The following is a 24,424-nucleotide window of genomic DNA, read 5'->3' on the forward strand; positions in this document are numbered from 1 at the left end:
CTTTCATATATAGGCAAATTGATCTTATTAACTACATGTATTGCTAGCATCCCTACTTACCTCATGTATATAATGAAATTTCCTAAATGGGTCATTGATGCTATCAACTCTTAGATGTCCCAATTCTTTTGGGGGAATTTGGGGGGGGGGGTGCATAAATATTATCTAGCTAATTGGGGTCTTTTGACTAGGGGAAAAGAATTTGGAGGGTTAGGGGTACCTAATCTGAAGGAGGTTAATATGTCTATTTTAGCCTCTTGGGGTAAAAGATTTTATGAGGGGGAGGATAAAGACTGGAAGAAGGTTATTGTTACAAATATGGAGTGGACAAACCAAACTTATACTGGGTTAAATGTATGTCAGGGTCACCTTTCTGGAAAAGTGTGACTTGGGCATTGGGGGTAGCTAAAACCTTTGTTAGATGGCTCCCTCGCAATGGGGAGAGCATTGCCTTCTAGCATGACATTTGGATAAGGGATTGTTCTTTAAAAACTCTCTTTTGGGATCTTTTTGAGATTTGTCAACAACAAGAGTCTTCTCTGGCTCAGGTGTGGGATGGGGACCAGTTACACCTGACCTTTAGGAGGTGTGTGGATGTTAGATTGATGGATTCTTGGTTCAAATTGAATTCTTTGGTTCGAACCTTTAGTCCCTCCACTGTGCTAGATGCCCCCCTATGGGCTCTTGAGGCATCTAGTAGATATTCTGTGATGTCTTTTTATAAGATGATAAATTTGGTGAGGTTTCTTCTGACATTAAAGACAACATTTGGAAAATCAAAGTTCCTCCCAACATATATGTCTTTCTTTGGTTGGCTTATTATAACAAATGTTTGACTAGGGATAACTTAGCAAAAAGAAGGCGTGTTGATGACCCAACATGTGTGTTTTGTAGTGAACATGAGTCTATTCAACATTTTTTCTTTGAATGCATTGTTTCTAAACAAATGTGAGCTATTATTTATGAGTTATGTGGTATTTTTGTACCCTGCTCTTTTAATGATTTAGCAGTTTGGTCGAAAGAGAAAAAAAAGAATGAGGTTGTTAATATTATATCATCTGCACATTATGGGGCTTATCGTTGTTTCGACACGAATTTGTCTTTCACACGAGGAGATGGTGAAACTTACGTTGTATAATGGAACTGGTGGGGGCTTTTGTCACGCAATGAAAAGTGCTGCGTTCGGACGCCTAGGGTGCGCTTCTTCTCCGATGTTTAAGGCTTTTGGACCATCGAAGAGGGGAGTTGCTTAGGATCTCTTGGTGAACGTGTCGAGGCTGACAGAGTGGAGGGTCGTTTTGGCGCTATTTATTGCATATTTCTATGTTCCCTCTCTTTTGTCATGTCAACTGCTTTGTAATAGGGCGTAAAAACTAGCTAAACTCGCCCATTTGTTTCTGTGGTGTCCGCAGAGGCTCCGCCAAGGACTAATGCTGCAATCGTTATTGAATGCGTTCAACTAGTCACTGGGTTTAGTAAATGCTATTTTACCTGTGTAAGTGTGATGCAAATCAAGAAGATGTTCTTAGCTACGAAGGCCTCGAGAGATAGATTATATGTGGTTTTGGAGTCTGGTATTCCAAACTTATCACTACCGGAGCTTAGTGTAGTGTTGGGGGGGTGCCCCCCAACCATGCACAATTTTGTAAAGGAAAAAAGTATATAGAGTGCTTAACTCAGAGGAAAATTAGTATTTTACCCCTTTAAATGTTAACATTTTGTGTTCCGTCTACCAGGAATTTTGGTGTAGCTCGGCGAGTTCAACTTATTATTCATTTTTTGTAGGTCCTATAGTAGTTTATTCCATGATAATAGAGATATAGTTTAGAGACAAGAGATTCACAATACATGATGGTTCTCTGCTGAATCACACAACAATGGTACAGTACACTCACAACAATTATATCTTGCTAGACAATCCGCAACTATATTTTGGTTCATATGATTTGTTTGACAAATAAACTCTATACTAAATAATGAAGACTTAATCTCATCAATTGAATGACCATAAATCGAGCGACCGAGGCTTGACCCATATAGGCTTGATACGTCCATTTTGCATCATGTTTTGATACTATTATTTATAGTGTTTTTATGCATTTTGCCACTTGGTGGAGTAATTCTAATGCATTTTCTCTCATAATATGCAAGGTTTACATCAAGTGGGAGAATGCCGACACATAGAATGATGGACCTGAAAAAGCTACGTCAGAGATACCTATTCTGCACATCTCCAATTGGGCTGAAAATTTATGGAGATTTATTTTATAATAAACAAAAAATACTAGAGCGAAGAAGTACCGGAGGGTGGCTACCACACGCCCAGTAGACACCAGGGCACGCCAGACCCCCTAGCTTGGTGTGATGTCTAGTGCCCCCCTGGCCCACCTCTGGCAATCATCTTCTGGTATAAATTCTCTTTTACCCTAAAAATAAGAGGAGGACTTTCGGGATGAATCGACGCCGTCTCGAGGCGGAACCTAGGCACGAGCGCTTTTGCCCTACGGCAGAGCGATTTCGCGAAGGAACTTCTCTCCCGGAGGGGGAAATCAAGGCCAACATCATCACCACCAACACTCTCATCCTGGGGAGGACAATCTTCATCAACATCTTCATCAGCACCATCTCCTCTCAAAATCCTAGTTCATCTCTTGTACTCAATCTTGTACCGGAACTTCGAATTGTTACCTGGGGTGTGACTAGTAGTGTTGATTACATCTTGTAGTTGATGCTTATGGTTTATTTGGTGGAAGATCATATGTTGAGATCCATTATGATATTTAATACCTCTCTGATCATGAACATGTTTATCACTTCTGAGTAGTTACTTTGTTCTTGAGGCCACGGGAGAAATCATGTTGCAAGTAGTCATGTGAAGTTGATATTCGTTCGATATTTTGATGATATGAATGTTGTGATTCCCTTAGTGGTCTTATGTGAACGTAGACTACATAACACTTCACCATATTTGCACCTAAGGGAATGTATTATGGAGTAGTAATTAGAGGGTGGGATGTGAGAGTGACAAAAACTTAAACCCCAATCTATGCACTACTTTGTAAGGGGCTGATTTGGATCCCTATGTTTAATGCTATGGTTAGAATTTATTCTTAATACTTTTTCTCGTAGTTGCGGATGCTTGTGGGAGGATAAATCATAAGTGGGAGGTTTGTTTAAGTAAGAACATCACCCAAGCACCCATTGAGGGAGTTTCAGATTAAGGGGTCCTCGGGCAGTCGGGTTATCCCTCATGGGCCGATCATATGGGCCGCGTCATTGAAGAACCGGATTATCTGACGACTACGTGATCAAGATGGAAATCTTCGAAGACACTCGTGCACTCCAAGGCAGGATGACCAGTTCAGTCTGTCTACTCCCGATCTATGTCGGTAACATATAACCCTAGGGGCCCTGTGTCTATATAAACCGGAAGCCCTTATACGTAGAGGTAGAATATCTCATCTGGGGTTAGCTCGTATGGTCTCGAGGTAGATCTACTCTATAACCATCTTTCCCCGTCAATATAATCAAGCAGGACGTAGGGTTTTACCTCCTCAAGAGGGCCTCAACCTGGGTAAACATCGTCTCCCCCTCTCTCCTGCAACCCATCTATATAAGCTCCATAGTTTGGGACTCCCTACTCAAGATTTGTCGGTTTTGACACCGACATTGGTGCTTTCATTAAGAGTTTCGCCATTGGAGCACCGCACAGATCGATGGCTTTCTTGATCATCAACGATCGAGTCTGCGACGGGGGTGTCTTCGCCCCCAAACACGTCCCCGCACTCGGCCGCTTCATGCCAAGCACGTACCTAACCGGCCAACTTGGCCAGATCGGTGGTTTTGTCCCTGATCACCGGATAAGGTTCGGAGAGTTTGAAGTCTCCACCGACTCGCGGGGCAATCTGTTCCATGCTAACCTCACGGCCTCGGCCGATGAAGTGCAAAACCCCGAAGCCTTGTCTCTCGATCCCCTGCACAACCATGGCTTTGGTCCTCTCCTCCTCGGGGACGAGGCTTCGAGCTGGGAACCGACCAATGTGTTCGGACAGAGGGAAACGACTACTTCCGAATTGGTTTCCTTCCCGGAAGTCGTGGAGGTTAACTCTAAAAATATACAAAGGATTGGTCAGGTCAGCCTCTCGATGTTAAACGAGACGCTCGACCAGATCCAGTCGCTTCAGATCTCGCTTACCCGGAGTCCGACTTGTTCACACCACCGCTGAACAACTACAACACAACAGAGTCATGACCAGTTTAAACCAAGTGATGGGCTGGTTCAACCGACGAGGGAGTGGGCGGTACAACCCGCCGAGGCAGCGGTACAAACATCCAACTTGGAAGGAAAGAGGGGCCTCTATCTTTGATGCGATGGAAAGAGTTGGGTGAAAAAGAATGTGGATTCCCTCTTAATAGTACGGGATCCCTATGGCCAAAGTGAATAAACACGTAGAGAACACCGTCTTCAATCTTTTCCGTTTGGAGGGAATACCTAACCGTCTTGTGTCTCACACATGATACGTGAACAACTTGACACCCGGTTAGATAACATAGTGAGCTGTCATTATCACCAAAATACTTAATGGTAGGAGAATGCCCTTACATGCGGTGTAAAACATCGCGAATAGCTTATGGATCATCTTCTCCATCCCTGGCATATTATAGTTCATCACGAAGCTCTAGTAGCTTGGTGGCAGTGAGTTGGAGAATTATGTCAATCACTATCTTATCCGGAAGATTAACTCCCACTTGATTCAAGCAATTGTAGCACCCACACAATTTGAGCGCATGCTCACCAATTGAGTTATTCTCGTTCATCTTGCAGGCAAAGAACTCATCCGAGGTCTGATACCTCTCAACATGGACACGAGCATGAAATCCCAATTTTAGCTCTTGGAACATCTCATATGCTGTGTGACGTTCAAAACGTCTTTGGATCTTCAATTCTAAGTCGTAAAGCATGACCCACTGAACTATCAAGTAGTCATCAAAAGCGTGTCTATCATATGTTCACAACATCCACATATGACTCTTGAGGGGGTGGCACACCGAGCGGTGCATCAAGGACATAAGCCTTTTGTGCAACATTTTAGGACAATCCTCAGATCACGGACCTAGTCCGCATAATTGCTACCATCATCTTTCAACTTAGTTTTCTCTAGGAACGTATCAAAATACGGGGGAGCTACAACGCGAGCTATGGATCTACAACATAATTTGCAAAGACATTGACTATGTTCATGATAATGAGTTCAATTAAGCATATTACTAAAGAACTCGCATTCAAATCAACAACCCTCAGGTTGTAGCAGTGTAACATGATCCAAATCCATCAACCCAAGTCCGATCATCACGTGAGATGAGGTGGTTTCAATGGTGAACATCTCCATGTTGATCATATCTACCATATTACTCATGTTCGACCTTTCGGTTTCCTTTGTTCCGAGGCCATGTCTATACATGCTAGGCTCGTCAATTTTAACCCAAATATTCTGCATGTGCAAAACTGGCCTACACCCGTTGTATGCAAATGTAGAGTCTATCACACCTGATCATCACGTGGTGCTTCAAAACGACGAACCTTTGCAATGATGCACAGTTGTGGAGAACACAATTTTATCTTGAAATTTTAGTAAGGGATCATCTTATAATGCTACCGTCATCCTAAGCAAAATAAGATGCATATAAGGATTAACATCACATGCAAATCATATAAGTGACATGATATGTCCACCATCATCTTGTGCTTTTGATCTCCATCTTCAAAGCACTTCGTGATCTCCATTGTCACCGACATGACACCACGATCTCCATCATCATGACCTCCATCATTTTGTCGGCATTGGGGTTGTCGCACCAACTATGCTTCTACAACTATTGCTAACTCATAGCGATAAAGTGAAGCAAAAAGACACAAATAAATTAAAGACAACCCTATGGCTCCTGCCGGTTGCCGTACTCATCGATATGCAAGTCGTGATAATTCTATACAAAACATGACCATCTCCTACATCACATATATCACATCATGTATTTGGTCATATCACATCACAACATGCCCTGCAAAAACAAGTTAGACGTCCTCTACTTTGTTGTTGCAAGTTTTACGTAGCTGCCATGGGCAACTAGCAAGAACTGTTCGTACCTACACAAAGCCACAACGGTGATATTCAGTTTGCTATTTAACCTTCCACAAGGACAACCTCTGTTGAATGCAATGTTGGGGAACGTCGCAAGGGAAACAAAAATTTTCCTACGCGCACGAAGACCTATCATGGTGATGTCCATCTACGAGAGGGGATGAGTGATCTATGTACCCTTGTAGATCGTACAGCAGAAGCGTTAGAGAACGCGGTTGATGTAGTGGAACGTCCTCACGTCCCTCGATCCGCCCCGCGAACAATCCCGCGATCAGTCCCACGATCTAGTACCGAACGAACGGCACCTCCGCGTTCAGCACACGTACAGCTCGACGATGATCTCGGCCTTCTTGATCCAGCAAGAGAGACGGAGAGGTAGAATAGTTCTCCGGCAGCGTGACGGCGCTCCGGAGGTTGGTGATGATCTTGTCTCAGCAGGGCTCCGCCCGAGCTCCGCAGAAACGCGATCTAGAGGAAAAACTATGGAGGTATGTGGTCGGGCAGCCGTGAGAAAGTCGTCTCAAATCAGCCCTAAAACCTCCATATATATAGGAGGAGGGAGGGGGGCCTTGCCTTGGGGTCCAAGGACCCCCAAGGAGTCGGCCGAGCCAAGGGGGGGAGGACTCCCCCCCCCAAACCGAGTTGGACTTGGTTTGGTGGGAGGAGTCCCCCTCCCTTCCCACTTCCTCCCTCTTTTTTTTTCTTTTCCTTTGATTCTTTATTCTTGGCGCATAGGCCCCCTTGGGGCTGTCCCACCAGCCCACTAAGGGCTGGTGTGTCCCCCCAAAGCCTATGAGCTTCCCCGGGGTGGGTTGCCCCCCCCCCCCCCCCGGTGAACTCCCGGAACCCATTCGTCATTCCCGGTACATTCCCGGTAACTCCGAAAACCTTCCGGTAATCAAATGAGGTCATCCTATATATTAATCTTCGTTTCCGGACCATTCCGGAAACCCTCGTGACGTCCGTGATCTCATCCGGGACTCCGAACAACATTCGGTAACCAACCATATAACTCAAATACGCATAAAACAACGTCGAACCTTAAGTGTGCAGACCCTGCGGGTTCGAGAACTATGTAGACATGACCCGAGAGACTCCTCGGTCAATATCCAATAGCAGGACCTGGATGCCCATATTGGATCCTACATATTCTACGAAGATCTTATCGTTTGAACCTCAGTGCCAAGGATTCGTATAATCCCGTATGTCATTCCCTTTGTCCTTCGGTATGTTACTTGCCCGAGATTCGATCGTCGGTATCCGCATACCTATTTCAATCTCGTTTACCGGCAAGTCTCTTTACTCGTTCCGTAATACAAGATCCCGCAACTTACACTAAGTTACATTGCTTGCAAGGCTTATGTGTGATGTTGTATTACCGAGTGGGCCCCGAGATACCTCTCCGTCACACGGAGTGACAAATCCCAGTCTTGATCCATACTAACTCAACTAACACCTTCGGAGATACCTGTAGAGCATCTTTATAGTCACCCAGTTACGTTGCGACGTTTGATACACACAAAGCATTCCTCCGGTGTCAGTGAGTTATATGATCTCATGGTCATAGGAATAAATACTTGACACGCAGAAAACAGTAGCAACAAAATGACACGATCAACATGCTACGTCTATTAGTTTGGGTCTAGTCCATCACATGATTCTCCTAATGATGTGATCCCGTTATCAAGTAACAACACTTGCCTATGGCCAGGAAACCTTGGCCATCTTTGATCAACGAGCTAGTCTACTAGAGGCTTACTAGGGACAGTGTTTTGTCTATGTATCCACACAAGTATTGTGTTTCCAATCAATACAATTATAGCATGGATAATAAACGATTATCATGAACTAAGAAATATAATAATAACTAATTTATTATTGCCTCTAGGGCATATTTCCAACATGCAATTCAACAAAAGTGGGAGAGACAAACACCCGCGAGCCATCTTTATGCAACAAGTTGCATGTCAGTCGATGGAACCGGTCTCTCGTATGTGGACGAGTAAGGTTGGTCTGGGCCGCTTCATCCCACGATACCGTCGAATCAAGATAAGACTAAGCAAGTAAGCAATCTGAACATCAACACCCAAAAACACTTTGTGTTCTACTCGTGCATATTATCTACACACAGACCTAGCTCATGATGCCACTGTTGGGGAACATTGCATGGGAAACAAAAATTTTCCTTAGCACACCCAAAATCTATCTATGGATATCAACATCTACGAGAGGGGGAGTGCATCTACATTCCATTGTAGATCGCTAAGCGGAAGCATTAAGAAACACGGTTGATGTAGTCGTACGTCTTCACGATCCAATCGCGATCCATCCCGATCTAGCGCCGAACGGACGGCGCCTCCGCATTCAGCATACGTGCGGCTCGATGGCGTGTCCTCCTTCTTGATCTAGCAAGATAGGGAGGATAAGTAGATGGGATCTCAACCAACACAACGACATTGTGGAGATGACGGTGGAGCAATCCGAGCAGGGCTTCGCCAAGCACCTCCGGAACTGCGAACGAGGAAGAACGGGAGAGAGGGGAGGCCGCACGGCACGGGAATTGTTGTATCCAACCCTCCCCCTCTCCTCTAATATATATAGGAGGCAAGGGGTAGGGTTAGGTCGCAGCCCTTGGCCCCTCCTCCAAGGAGGGCCGGCGGCTAGGGTGGAGTCCTCCCTCCACAAGAAAGGGAGGAGTCCCCCTCCTCCAAGGCACCTCCTGGGTTCCCTGTCCCTTTGGGACTCTTGCCCCCAAGCCAATTTCGCCTCTAGGGGATGGTGCTCCTAGCCTAGGGCGGATAGGGCACAACCTTTAGAGCCCATGTGGGCCCACGGGGCAGGTGGACCCCTCGGTGGACCCCCGGAACCCTTTCGGCACCCTGGTACACTACCCTTAATGCTCGAAACTTTTCCAGTAGCCAAAAATAGGACTTCCCATATATAAATCTTTACCTACGGACCATTGCGGAACTCCTCGTGACGTTGGAGATCTCATCCGGGACTTCGAACAAGATTCAATCACTAACATGCATATCCTAATACTACTCTAGCGGCAATCGAGCGTTAAGCGTGCGGACCCTCTCGGTTCGAGAATCATGTGGACATGACCGAGACACCTCTCCGGTCAATAACCAATAGCGGGACCTGGATTCACATATTGGTTCCCACATATTTCACGAAGATCATTATCGGCCAAGCCGCGATATCAAGGATTCAGTCAATCCTGTATGCAGTTCCCTTTGTCGAGTGGTATTTTACTTGCCCGAGATTCGATCATCGGTATCTCCATACTTAGTTCAATCTCGTTACTGGCAAGTCTCTTTACTCGTTTCGTAATACAAGATCCCGTGACTAACTCCTTAGCCACATTGCTTGCAAACTTCTTATGATGTTGTATTACCGAGTGGGACCAGAGATACCTCTCCGTCATACGGAGTGACAAATCCCAACATCGATCCATGCCAACCCAATATACACCCTCGGAGATACCTGTAGGAGCATCTTTATGATCATCCAGTTATGTTGTGATGTTAGATACAAACAACGTATTTTCCAGTGTGAGGGAGTTGCATGATCTCATGGTCTTAGGAACAGATACTTGACATGGAGAAAGTAATAGCAATAAACTTAGTCATACAATTAAATGCTATGCTTACGGTTGAGTCTTGTCTATCACATCATTCTCCTAATGATATATGATCCCGTTATCAAATGACAACTCATATCTATGGTTAGGAAATTTTAACCATCTTTGATCAATGAGCTAGTCTAGGTATTAAGAACAATTAGTGATGTATCATGGACGAAAATGATGATGATGAAGAGTTGTTATATGACAATGATGTATTATGATGATACTGTATGAAAACATGTATAATGGCGCTACTAATACGACAGGAATTAAACATTGAAAGCAGTAACATTAGCAGTAGCGCTGGGTTTTCGGTAGCGCTTTATCTGCTCCAGCGCTACTGCTAATGTGTATACCAGTAGCGCTGGATAAAACAGCGCTACTGCTAACAGATTAGCTGTAGTGCAATTGAAGTAGTGCTGGCACCAGCGCTACTAGTAAGGGACAAACCAGCGCTACTGGTAGCATTTCTCCTACTAGTGTATAGTAGAGGCTTTACTAGGGACTTCGCGTTGTTTATGTATCCACACATGTATGTGAGTTTCCAATCAATACAATTATAACATGGATAATAAACGATTATCATGAACAAGAAAATATGATAATAACTAATTTATTATTACGTGTAGGGCATATTTCCAACAGCTCGTGGACTCCTCTTATACTTTTTATGAAATAACTTTTTTTACTATAACTTTTTTACAAATTTAGATACATTTGTTGGAGTGTTAACTAATTTTGTACGAATGATGCTAATCCCAACTAAATATAAGGACGAATCAATATGTGATTAGATAGTTAGAAAGACGGTGATATTCTTTATCCATCAGAGTTCAAGTTTCAAGCTTGACAATGAAGTTCGTATTTTCATGGATTTATTTTAGGTCTTTCGTCGATGTGCGTTGAGTGGAAGGAGACGTTCCGTCGCCTACGAAGACGTGTGTGACAACTTTATCAATCTAAAAATAATATGTTGACTCAGTTTCTTGAAGGTGTTCATAAAAATAAAATGTACATGCATGCGTTCGTAGGGCTGCTGATTGTATGTCCGTGCATGTGAGTGATTGTATTGTGACAAAAAGACTAAATACAAGCATGAAAAATAAAAGGCAGGCCGTAGACGATCGAACCACGAGCGTATCCGCTAATCCACGCGGGCTCGCCGCACACGGCCCGTCGCTAGTCGCCCCCCACACACCGGCCGGAAAGAGGCCGGCACGGCTCACACCGCTATCCAAAGATCGGCTGTTTATACGGGGGGCCCGCATGTAAGCGAGGTAACACGGATCGTATCCCGACTCCCCAAGTGCTCCTGCTGTCCTACATAATCCCATCAACACTAGCTGTTCATCCCAAAGAGATTGTCCCACGAGTTTCAAAATCAAAATCAAAAGAGGTTGTCCTCCGAATATTCCGCCAACGTGGGAGCGCAGCATCGGTGGGCGTATATACGTCCCCGTCACGGGCGCCCAGAAGATTAAAAAAACGGGAGGAAGAAGAGGATGGCACGTTAACGGCGTGCCAGAAAGAAAAAGCGGGAGCGAATATAGCGAGAGAGAGAGAGAGGGAGGGGCCCGGCCGTGCCGTCGTCGTCCTCCTCGCTCCATTAGAGCCAAGCTCTCGGGTCTCCGCCTCTGCTCGCCTCCCGCTGATATCGGAACCGCAGCGGGCGAAGCAGCAGCACTATGCGTCCGTCCCTCTGTAAGCCCCCTTCCCCCCCTATTCGATTAGCTGGCCTTCGCCCCCGATACTTCCCCGCCGCGGCGATCTATCGAGCCCGTCCAGAGCTATTCCTCCCCTTTCTCCTCCTGTGCGATTTTTCTGACGCCCACACGCTCGGTTGACAGATAAACTGTGTAGCGGCGATGTGCAGGCACGAATTGAGGTGATCCGTGATAAGGCAATTAGGCAATGGCTGCTATTTTGTGCAGATTAGGACCACAGAAGTCTCTGCTAGGATTGGGGTGGGCGGCAACTAGCCAACGAACGTGCTCTAGGGGTTGCGCTAGTCCGCGCGATTCTGTACAGTTTCTGCAGTGTTAGTGGTAGACTGGTAGTGCTATGTTAGGTGCATTACTATTTTTATTACTCCCGTTTAGTGCTTTATATCATGCCGGTTTAGTGCTTTATATTTGTGGGGAAACTGTTGCTTGGTCGGGCAAACTGGACCAGGGTGCTCACATTTAGGCTGCAGCCTGCAGGATATACAGACAAGTTTCTGGTCTCAGATTTTCCCTCATTTGATATATGTTATGCTATGCCAAGAGTTTTTTTTTTCTTCGTTTCCTTCATGCAGTGGAACTTGCTGTGAACTCCTGATGTTAGTGCTTTCTTTAACCGAAATTGTTGGTGTGGGAAGCGCTGACATTATCTTAAAAAAAATTCAAGATAAGTTCTAAACAAGTGCCACAGAAGAAACACACAAACTCGATCGTGTGAATTATGACCTGCACAATATGTAATGCAACATAAATGAAACCAAGAAATTATAAACATTAAAAACTGAGGATTTCACTTCTTTTCAACAATGCTAGTCCATGAAGAATCTTTCATTGGCTGTATCCATAGTGCAAACGTGCATATTCTTTACCGAAAAAGGCTTTCGCCCCACTTTATATATAAAGCAAACCGCCCGAGCCACAACATCCACACAGAGGTTCACACCACACACACACACTCGAAAAGTTAGTACAAACACACAGAAGGTACGAAAAGGGTTAATGCTGAGGGCACAGCTCAACAAGCCCTGAAAACAGAAACACACGGCACAACGTGCATATTCTTTCATCAATATGTTCAGAAGTATAGAAAATAAAGGGAGGAGAGCAGCTAGATTAGTTTCTTCTCCCATTGCATATATCATGGTTACTCGCGTCTTCTGCATATAGCATCCATCCTTCTACATATCCTATCCATATAACACCAAATTAAATCTGTGCACTTATGCTAACTCGTTTCCAATTATAATGAATCTTCATGGACTTTGTCTTTAAATAATTTTCTGTGGAAGTGTTTGATTCAATTTATCTCCTGTGATAGTTTTGACACTACCCATATTTGACGCCATGTAATGTTTTCAGTATTGCATGTTCTCATGGCTATTTAAAAAAAAAATTCAGAGGGCTCTCTGTGGTAGTTATATTTGTCACTGTTAGAATATAGTTGAACTCTTCTGTTCGGACTGGATATGAGGATTCTAATAACAGTGTTAAATATTTAACATTTATTTCTAAACTGTCTACAAAGATCACAATGAAAAATTAACTTTTGTCAAGCTATCTTATTTTAGTTCTGTTATCATCCTTGGCAGGTCATGTTCCTTTTCTTCTTCTGCTACTATTACATGTGGCCATTGCTAGACCATTCTTTCCACTGCCAAGTAAGACTAGTAATGAAGAGAAGAAGCCAATACAGACATTTCGACCGTATAATATTGCTCACCGTGGCTCAAATGGGGAAATCCCGGAGGAAACAAGTGCTGCTTACCTGGTACAGCTCATAGAATTTACATGACAAATAAAATAGTATCTCTTTTTTGCATATGGAAGATGATACCCTTATTAAGAGGATATATCACTGGATGGTTAGATTTCTTAAATTGACCATTGCAAATGCTACAAAACTCAATTCTGATAAGTTTCAATCATGTGATTTTTCGCCGTTGGAAAATTATGTTTCATGACAAAAAAACTGTTGCAGAGGGCTATTGAAGAAGGTGCAGATTTTATAGAGACTGACATCCTTGCTAGCAAAGATGGTGCATTGATCTGCTTTCATGATGTGACACTTGATGATACAACTGATATTTCCGTCCATAAGGAGTTCGCCAATCGAAGGAGAACCTACGAGGTGGAATGGGCCAACGTTACTGGCTGGTTTGTAGGTGTGCTTATTATAACCAACCCTGTTTCTGTATTCATTATTATAAATCTGTTCGGATATATATTTGCAGCATCAAAAGTTAGGTATGTAATGCAAGAAAAATATATCAAATTATTATTCCTTTACTCAAATTTAGAAAGTTGACACTACTTCGTGCATGATGTCCTAGAACCATTGCCTGCTGGCATTCTGCCAACATTAATTTGACAAATAGCTCTGTGGTTGATAAATCATGACAATATCATATTGGTTTATCTGCACCTGCTGCTGAACTGACACTACCTGCATATTGCTGAGGATATGAACTGAATGTGAATGGTAAACCTGTGAACCTATTATTTCTTGATTTTTCTGATAATTAGGTGTCCACATGCAGTGGATTTCACGCTTGAGGAACTTAAAACACTTAAAGTGAAGCAGCGATACCCATTCAGAGATCAACAATATAATGGTATGTTACTGTGTCCTTGAGCTTCTACTTTTACTTTTCTTTATCGTGGTCATATTATCCTCTCTACGAATGAAGGTATTGTACATCCAAAATAAACTTAGAGCCTCGTAAAAAGTATGTATTCAGAGCCTAAAAAAAAGAATCAATTTGGAGGGATTCTGGTAGAGGCTAGGGTTCTACCAGGTCTCGGACGTAGGTTGTAGGGGTGGAAGTGCGGGCTGCGAGGTTGGGGACGCCGGCGGCGGGGCGCCGTCGCGGCGTGAGAGAGAGAGAGAGAGACGGCTAGGGTTTGGGGCTCTCGTCTCCTGAGGGAGACGACAACAGAATATACTGTTTATTGTCTGATTAATATCGAAGGGGTACATGTGTTTATAAAGGAGGACAGCCTCCACTAAACCCTAGATAACTTGGACTCTAACTTGGACTCTAATATAACTTGGACTCTAATATAACTTGGATTTCTAAGATAGGTAAGATAACTTGGGCTAAGCCCGTAATTAACCCTGCCCATTGGGCCTCCTCCGTTGGTACGTTGTACCGGTCATAACATCTCTCCCCGCCTTCTCAAACAGCTCGTCCTCGAGCTGAACATCTGGAAACTGCTGGCGGAAATCGTCGAGCTTCTCCCAAGTCGCTTCCTCCTCTGGCAGGCCGGTCCATTGTACCAAGACATGCCAGACGCCGCGACGCTGCTGTGCCTGTAGCACCTTCGCCACCTGTGCGGAAGTTGGAAGGATGCGGCCATCCGAAGTAGGAGGAAGGGCCGGTGTCGCTGCAGGAAGGTCCCCGCGGTAGGCCTTCAGTAAGCCGACATGGAAGACGTCGTGGAGGCGAGAACCAGCTGGCAGCTCCACGCGGTATGCGAGTGTGCCGACACGCTCCAGCACACGAAAGGGACCGGCGTAGCGAGGTCCCAATTTGCGCTTGGAGCGCGGGTCCAGAGACTGTGTGGTCTTGTGGAGGAGGCGCAGCCACACCCAATCGCCCACCGCGAACTCCGCCTCGCGATGATGAGCATTGTAGTACTTCCGAGCCAGCTGCTGTGCTTGGAGAAGACGCTGGCGTGCCTCAGCCAGAATGTCGTCGCGGGTGTGGAGTAAGTCGCCCGCCGTCTCGGACCGAGCCGTCCCAGGCTCGTAAGGGAGCATCGCCGGAGGTGGGCGCCCGTAGACCACCTCGAAAGGCGTGGTGCGCAGGGCGGAGTGATAGGAGGTGTTGTAGCAGTACTCCGTCCGCGCCAACCAGTCCACCCAAGCTCGTGGACGATCACCAGTAACACAGCGCAGGTACATGGCGATCACCTTGTTGACCACCTCGGATTGGCCGTCTGTCTGAGGGTGGAACGTTGTGCTCATGCGGAGCTTCACGCCCGCCAGTCGAAAGAGATCCCGCCAGACATGTCCCGTGAACACGGGATCACGATCGCTGACGATGGACGACGAAAAACCGTGGAGGCGGACGATGCCGTCGAAGAAGGCCCGCGCCACGGAGGCGGCTGTATATGGATGACCCAGGGCGATGAAGTGCGCGTACTTGGAGAAGCGGTCAACCACCGTGAGGATGACGGACTTGCCGCCCACCTTGGGAAGGCCCTCGATGAAGTCCATGGAAATATCCGTCCACACTTGGGAGGGTACGTCCAGCGGCTGCAGTAGACCCGCGGGTCGTAGTGTCTCCGTCTTGTTCCGCTGGCACGTCACGCACGACCGCACCCAGTTGCGGACCATCGCGCCATCACCGGGGATGTAAAAATCAGCACGGAGACGATGGAGAGTCTTCTGCACGCCCTCGTGCCCTGCAGAGTGCGCCAAGGTCAGGACCTGTTGGCGCAGGTCGCCATGGTCGGGCACGAAGATGCGGCGGCCATGTAGGAGTAGCCCCTCGTCCAAGCGCCAGGGCGCGTCCAGCTCGCCGGCGTCAAGGCGCTGGTGCAGGCCCTGGGCGTCCGCGGCCGTCGAAGTTGCCTGGCGAATGTCGTTGATGAAGGCGAAAGATGGCCCGGAGCGAATGCACATGATAGTGCCAGCCATGGCGACGTCCTCCGCGACATCCTCAGTGTCGCGGCGGGACAAGGCGTCGGCGACCGTGTTGAGACGGCCGGGGCGGTACTCAACGGTGAAGTCGAAGCCAAAGAGCTTGCTGATCCACTGGTGTTGCGGAACTGTGGAGAGGCGCTGGTCCAGCAAGAACTTGAGGCTGTAGTGGTCCGTGCGCACACGGAATGACCGGCCCCAAAGATAAGGCCGCCAGTGGCGTACCGCCTGAACCAGCCCAATAAGCTCGCGCTCGTAGGCCGCGAGCTTGTGATGGCGAGCGGCGAAGGGGCGACTGAAGAAGGCGAGCGGTCCCTCGCCCTGGTGAAGGACGGCGCCGAAGCCGATGCCAGAGGCGTCGCAGTCCACGATGAAGGGCATATCAAAGTCCGGCATCTGGAGGACGGGTCCCGTCGTGAGCGACCGCTGGAGAGCCTCGAATGCCGTAGTCGCCTCCTGGTCCCAGGAGAAGGCGTCGCGTCGAAGGAGACGCGTCAGTGGCGCGGCGATGAGGCCGAAGTCCCGGATGTACTTCCGGTAGTAGCCGGCGAGGCCCAAGAAGCCGCGGAGCGCCCGTGGTGACCGCGGGATCGGCCACGCGGCGACGGCGGCGACCTTGTCCGCGTCCATCGCTACCCCGTCCGCCGAGATGACATGCCCCAGGTACGCGACGGAGGTCGTGCCGAACGATCACTTCGAGCGCTTGAGGTGAAGACGATGCGCTCGAAGCTCGTTGAAGATGATGGCCACATGTTGTAGATGCTCCGCCCAAGATGCACTGTAGATGAGAATGTCATCAAAGAAAACAAGCACAAAGCGGCGCAAGTATGGGCTGAGCACGTCGTTCATCAGGGCCTGGAAGGTCGCCGGCGCGTTGGAGAGGCCGAACGGCATCACCAGGAACTCGAAGTGGCCATGGTGAGTGCGGAACGCCGTCTTCTCGATGTCGTCAGGGTGCATGCGCACCTGATGGTAGCCCGAGCGAAGGTCGAGCTTGGTGAAGAAGTGCGCTCCGTGTAGCTCGTCCAAGAGCTCATCCACGACGGGGATGGGGAACTTGTCCTTGGACGTCAGGGCGTTGAGGGTGCGGTAGTCGATGCAGAAGCGCCATGTGCCGTCGGACTTGCGCACAAGGAGCACCGGGGCGGAGAACGGCAATGTCGAAATCCGGATGATGCCTTGCGCGAGCATGACCGCCACCTGACGCTCGAGCTCGTCTTTCTGCAGCTGAGGGTACCCGTACGGACGCACGGCTACAGGTGCCGTGTCCGGCAGCAGGTGGATGCGGTGGTCACAGGGCCGCACGGGAGGGAGGCCCTGTGGCTCGTCGAAGATGTCGCTGTGCTGCTGCAGGAGGTCGGCCAGGAGGGGATGCGCCTCGTCCAGTGCGGACGCCATCAACTGGAGCTGTGGAGTCACGGCGCCGGAGCCGCCGATGCCTGTCCACTGAACGCGACGGCCGCCCTCGCGCCAGAAGATGAGGGACAGCACATCGAGGTCCCAAAGGATGGGCCGAGAGTGGACAGGAAGTCGATGCCGAGGATGAAGTCGTAGCAGCCCAGGTCGATGCCGACGCAGTCGATGGAGAACGGCTCGTCGCCTATGAGGACGGGAACCTGCCGCGCCACCCCCTGACAAGCAAGGCGGTCCCCGTTGGCGACGGTGACGCTGAACTTCTCCGAGCCCGTCGGTTGGAGTGCGAGGCGACGCATGGCGTCCCCGGACAGGAAGTTGTGCGTCGAACCCGTGTCCACGAGCGCGGTTAGACGCTCCCCGTTGATCGTCACCGGAAGCAGCATCGTCTTTGCCGTCTTGATGCCAGCCATGGCATGAAGGGAGACGACGAAGGCGGTCGCGTCGACCGGCCCGTAGGTCGTGACGCCGGCCTCGGAGAGTGTGGTGGCGTCGAGCTCCGCGGTGAGGGCCTCCACCTCCGCGTCGTCGACGGTCTCCAAGTAGAACAGGCGGGCGCACGTATGACCCGGCGCATACGGCTCGTCGCAGTTGAAGCACAGGCCCTTGCGGCGCCGCTCGAGCTGCTCGGCCGACGTCAAGCGTCGGAAGGTGCGTGTCGGCGCGGGGGCAGCCGCCGTAGCGGCCGGCAGGGCGGGGCGTGTCGGGGTGGCGGCCGTCGGGGCGGGGCGGGTCGGGGAACGCGTGCCGCGGCCCGGGAACGCATGCTGCAGGGCGTTGGCGCGCTGCTCGTACGCGCGTGCGTAATACATGGCCGTCTGCAGGTCCTGGGGGTCGCGCATCTCGACGTCGATGCGGATGTGGTCGGGAAGGCCGCCGACGAAGAGCTCGGCGCGTTGGCGAGCCGTGACGTCAGGCGCATGGCAGGCCAACGTCTGGAAGCGGTCGGCGAAGTCCTGCACCGAGGTGGTGAAGGGAAGGCGACCGAGCTCGGCCAAGCGGCTCCCACGTATGGGGGGGCCGAACCGGAGGAGACACAGGTCGCGAAAGCGCTCCCATGAAGGCATCCCGCCCTCGTCCTGCTCGAGGGCGTAGTACCAAGTCTGGGCGGCGCCACGGAGGTGGTAGGAGGCGATCCACGTGCGGTCGGACGCCATGGTCCGCTGCCCCCTGAAAAACTGGTCGCACTGATTGAGCCAGTTCAGGGGGTCGACGGTGCCGTCGTAGGTGGCGAACTCCAGCTTGGTGAAGCGGGGTGGCTGCTGCACGTGTGGCGAGGCCGCGTAGGTGCCCTCGTGACGGCCCAGCGCGGCGGAAGGAGAGTGTTGCGGCACCACGGAGCTCCCGGCGTACGGATCAGTGTACCCGCCGAACCCCCCGAAGGTGGGGGCGGGTGGCTGCAACACCGTCAGCTGTAGTGGCGCCGTCGTGTAGGTCGGCGTGTCCATCCACGTCGGTAGCGGGGACGGCGACGGCGGCCACCGGACCTGGGTGATCGGCAGGCCCTGGGGCACGACAGTCGCCGGGGGCGGTGGCGCGAAGGGCGCCGCCGGCGGAGGCGGTGGTGGCGGGGTTGCGTACGGAGCCTGGAGGAGAGTCCGGAGGTTCGAGACCGCCAGGTTGAGGTCGCGGATCGCTGAGGACATCTCCGCCGGGGAGAGGACGGGGGCGGGTTCGGCCGCCAGGGCCGCGGGACCGGAGGCGGCCGGACCTGAGGTGGCCGGCGGCGTTGAGTGGTGCGGCGGCGGCGGCTGCTGTGAGGTGGCGGGGAAGGCGGTGGTGGCGGCGGCGGTGGTGGTGGGAAGGTCCGACAAACTCATCGAACCCAAGCTACCTGATACCAAATTGGTAGAGGCTAGGGTTTTACCAGGTCTCGGACGTAGGTTGTAGGGGTGGAAGTGCGGGCTGCGAGGTTGGGGACGCCGGCGCCGGCGGCGGGGCGCCGTCGCGGCGTGAGAGAGAGAGAGAGAGAGACGGCTAGGGTTTGGCAGGAGACGACAACAGAATATACTGTTTATTGTCTGATTAATATCGAAGGGGTACATGTGTTTATAAAGGAGGACAGCCTTCACTAAACCCTAGATAACTTGGACTCTAATATAACTTGGACTCTAATATAACTTGGACTTCTAAGATAGGTAAGATAACTTGGGCTAAGCCCGTAATTAACCCTGCCCATTGGGCCTCCTCCGTTGGTACGTTGTACCGGTCATAACAGATTCTTTTGTTTTTTTTAGAAAGCTCAGAGGTGTAGTAATTAATTACTACTAGTTCTCTGTTCAATAACCTGCCTTCCAGTTCCCACTAACTAATACCTGGGACTTTATTCCATGGTTGATGTATGTATTTTAGTCTTCTCCAAAATGTGTTTTTTCTTTACTTTGTCAGTTTCTTTCAAATTTTTTTATTTTTTTTAAACTAGCATGCTCTTTTTTGTAGTAGACCCATTTGACATTTCAGTTATTTAAACTGACAAAATACATGAACTAATCTGAAAGATGCAGTCTGATGGCATATTTGTGAATTAAGAATCATCAATGATATTGTCTGGACATGCAGGCAAATTTTCAATCATCACATTTGAAGAATTCATTTCAATTGCCTTAGATGCAAGCAGAACCGTTGGAATATATCCAGAGATAAAAGATCCAGTTTTTATCAACAAGCACGTAAGTCTCCCTGTTCTCAATAAGCAATAGGGTACTTTAAGGATTCTCGTAATTCTCTAATCAAGCCTTTTCTGGCAAGAAATGTGCTTAGAAGCTACATGGAAATTTGCTATGAAAATGGTTATGGTAGGGAATGGATTAGCTTTTGCAAAGATCTTTGATAGTATATGGGTGGAGAGAACAATGCTGCAGCTGATATATTTAAGTACTCTACCTTAACTTTGATGAGCTGTACAATTCAAAAGCTTTGAATTTATTCAGTACAATCTTAGGCGGATTTTCCAATTTCTGAAGTGCTTCAAGCAGTGAGCTTGTATTCTTCTCTTGACAGGTAAAGTGGGCAGATGGAAAGAAGTTTGAGGACAAATTTGTGGATACCTTACTAAAGTACGGATACAGGGGTCAATATATGTCCGAAAATTGGCTAAAACAGCCATTGTTTATACAATCATTTGCTCCCTCTTCCCTTGTACATGTATCAAAGTTGACAGACTCTCCGAAGATCTTTCTGATTGATGATATCACAGTGAGAACACAAGACACAAACCAGGTATAGATCTTGAGTAATAAAATTTATTTTATACTACAGCAATGTGAATTGTATGGAAGAAACACGAGTAGTATGTACTTATGGTGTTTTTTGCAACTTCAGCAGAAGCATCTGATTGTATGGATATTACTTATGTTATTTTTTGCTTGCAGTCATACTCGGAAATCACTTCAGATGACTACCTTGCATATATTAGTAACTATGTTGTCGGCCTCGGTCCGTGGAAAGATACTATTGTTCCAGTTGCAAAAAACTATATGCTGGAACCAACTGATCTTGTTGCAAGAGCGCATGCTCATAATCTGCAGGTTTGATATTTGTTTGTATTCCTTACAGTTGTCTAGAGTTACTATTTACATGCATGCTCATAAAGTAAATCATGTTAGTCCGACGTAAGTTCAGACCACCTAAAGCATTTGTTTTGTTTAAGTGCCTTTTGGTCACTCTGAAAGTATGAATCACCACAAGAATGAATGAAATGTCATGGTTATCTATATTTTATCTCATTATTAGGATTTGACCAATCGTTGGCTGAATTCATTGGAAGAAAACACATGATATGACTCCGACATCTGCATCAGGAACTCTCAGCTTTGCCCCCCTTGGTCAGCGTCTCATTTAAAGTTCTGACAAACTGACCACTGAAATATATCTTCATAAGGTCAGATTTAACTATCATTAGCTTATTAAGACCGCTATAAGTGATCCCGAATAGCCCAATTATTACCCTAAATACATGTCAACCACGATTTGATGGCACGTAGTTTGCACCTGGACGCATATGAAACTGCATTCCATCGTTTCTGCAGGTACACCCTTACACATACAGGAACGAGAACCAGTTTCTGCACTTCAACTTCCATCAGGATCCCTATGCCGAGTACGATTTCTGGATAAATACGGTGGGGGTTGACGGATTATTCACAGATTTCGCTGGAAGCGTACACCAGTACCAAGAACTGAAAACCCCACACCCGAAGGACGCAACCGCGAGCAGCCTCCTACTAAAAATTGCTCAGATGATCGCAGCATACGAAGGCCGCTGAATAAGTTTGTGTTCCAGCAAAGTCACTGCCATTTTCAGTGATTAATGCGCAAGACCAAAATGGGTCGACATTTGATGATCCGCAGTGACCTTGAAAGGTCACTAATAGATGTTGGTTTACGCTGTTATATAGTGTTAACACGAGTTTATGTATGCCTATTCATTAACCCCCCGAATCTCGAGGGGGAGATATATATTACCGCAGCAAACATTTTTTTTCCCGAAACGTTTCCAGACGAAACTGTAACAGTTGGTGTATAGCTCATCCAATGGCATATAGTTTCAACTTTCAAACATCCGATGGAATATCATTTCAACAATCTCTCAAGTTGGTGTTCGTATGTACAAGTGGAATTGGTGTTGAAATGCAGCTACTAAAAGTTTAGTGTTGACAGTTGACCTGTGGTTCAACTAAATAGGCGTCACCCGTCTGCAACTTGTACCCTGCTGTATAACTAGCTGGCCGCAGCCTGTGTTTTGTTGCTAGTTGCGCGGTCCCTGTCAATTCTTGGTAATTTTGCAAGGACCCGGTCGTCTCTTGGCTTTTTTGGATGGACGTTTCCACTCACCAATCTCAATGCAGGGGCAGGGGAGGATAATTGTATCGGGCTGAGCCATTGAAGGATAAAGAAGATTTGAGGCCGCACAGCTCCAGCAGCGGAAGGATGGAGGCTGCGGCTCTGGCCCGGCTGCCGGAATACGCCTCCACCACCGCGCCGCTCACCGGTAAACGCAGCTCTTCTCAGTGCTTACTCAGCTAATCGTTTGCCAAGTACTCCGTAGTTAGGTGAAATATAATCTTATTCTTTGCCGTGGAGGTTTCAGAGTCCAACGAGGTAGTTATCCAGGAAAGAGAAGGCGTTAAATCATGCTCCACTACTATAGTCAGCTAATCAGGGGTCAAGGCCGGCTGAGCTGCAGAAACAGAGTCAGTCGGTCTTCCTTTTGTTTAAAACCGCACCGCTCATCAAAGTGAAGTGAGAAAAACCGCATATATTAATGTATATAGTTCACTAGCAAGCTGGCAAGGCACTAGATTGCATCTTTGACTCGAGGTTAGGTGCTTAGAATTTTGGGAAATCTTTGCACGGGCTTGGTAGAACCAGCCGTCTAGTCAACTTCTAACCCCATCGGTGCCATGACAACTCGTACGGGTACGCATGTCTTGTGGTTAGTGGATTTGATCAGATGTCCGACGTCCGTGTGTGGGACACGATATTTATTCCGGTTGCAGTCAAAATCTCCACAGCAAGTCCCATACAACCACAGGCACACTATTGTACAGCTTGCGCGAGCTTGATGGGTACCGTATGTTATCAGATGATACGCTGTATCTTTGAGAATTTGACCAGTGTTTATTTGGCTCACAACCCTGCCTTTTGACCAGGACCTGCACAACTTGGCCAAAGAAATGTAGCGCTCCAGCTTTAGCTGAGCATGAGTAGCTAGCAGCAGCTCCGGAGTCCTGTTGAGAATACAGAAGTATCATGGAAACACGCCTTCCTTTTAGTCTGGGAATATCTCGGAGAAAGCTTGCCGCACCTTCCCAACTTTGGTACGTAAAGTACGTACGGAAAATCGACGGCGGTCAGCCGGCAGCCCGCCTTTGAGTTGAACGGCGCTTCCGTCTTTCAAAAGGCAAAAGCGAGAAAGTGGGAGATCGCACAGTCGTGGCAGCATACCCGTCAAATGCTCCCCGATTTCCATCAGTAGTCAAGAGAGCGCCACCGCATTTGGTTGATTTCCTGTAACGTTCTCTTTCTCATGCGCCACCACTCCGCTACGTGCAGGCAAAAGATGGTCGCTGCCCCGTGCCCAGAGGCGATCGCCGGCGACGGCACTGACGAGCTTCTTCTCCGGCGCAGCTCCCACTACGAGACCGCCGATGATTCAACGTCGAGGCCCCGGGACAAAGGTCCGAGTCCCGTCCATCCATCCATCCATTTCCGTCGTGGAACGGTTCAAGATGGATATCGTCGTTACTGTTGAGTCGACCAATCATTCAATCATGGCAACGATTTTCTGTGTTTGATAATGACTGTATTTTTTTCTGTGACGTGAAATTTGGTTTGGCAGTGCGCGGCGCGGAGGAGGCGGGCGGACATCCAGTCGGACACGTACGTGCTGCTGGAGCCCGGGATGGAGGAGGAGTTCGTGTCCAAGGAGGAGCTGGAGGAGAGGCTGCGCGGGTGGCTGGAGAGGTGGCCGGGGGGCGCGCTGCCGCCGGACCTCGCGAGGTTCGACACGGTGGACGACGCCGTCTCGTACCTCGTCAGGTCGGTGTGCGAGCTCGAGGTCGACGGCGAGGTGGGCTCCGTGCAGTGGTACCAGGTCCAGATCGAATGAATAGCTAGAGCTACATTACAAGTATACGAGCACCATCCATCCAATGCTGCGTGACTGGACTGGACTGCATGTATATGTATGTAGTTCCAACTTCGAACGATATGACGAAATTTTGGCGTATGGAGCCCTTTCGTTTCGCCCCCCGTGGACCGCGAATCGTGCTTTCGGAGAAACCGAGCCGTGTTTAGAGAATCGTTTGCTGTTGCGTGCCGTTCAGAGAGCCCGCCTCGCAGGGCAGGGCCCGACGGCCATCGAGGAACCAAT

At 48.5% G+C, this 24,424-nt stretch overlaps 1 protein-coding gene across 1 annotated transcript; it reads left to right on the top strand.

Moving 5' to 3' along the window:
• Positions 1–11,258: 11,258 nt before the first annotated feature.
• LOC123444480 (glycerophosphodiester phosphodiesterase GDPD6-like) lies at positions 11,259–24,297 on the top strand. The gene is given in 12 exon segments (XM_045121201.1): positions 11,259–11,472; positions 13,082–13,260; positions 13,471–13,654; positions 14,030–14,104; positions 20,110–20,219; positions 20,551–20,769; positions 20,922–21,077; positions 21,579–21,782; positions 22,398–22,424; positions 22,426–22,540; positions 23,605–23,729; positions 23,891–24,297. Coding segments are annotated over 12 exon segments (1,680 nt in total). The 5' UTR covers positions 11,259–11,456; the 3' UTR covers positions 24,161–24,297.
• Positions 24,298–24,424: the final 127 nt, after the last annotated feature.

Source organism: Hordeum vulgare, chromosome 3H (assembly GCF_904849725.1).
Source record: "Hordeum vulgare subsp. vulgare chromosome 3H, MorexV3_pseudomolecules_assembly, whole genome shotgun sequence".
Taxonomy (NCBI): domain Eukaryota; kingdom Viridiplantae; phylum Streptophyta; class Magnoliopsida; order Poales; family Poaceae; genus Hordeum; species Hordeum vulgare.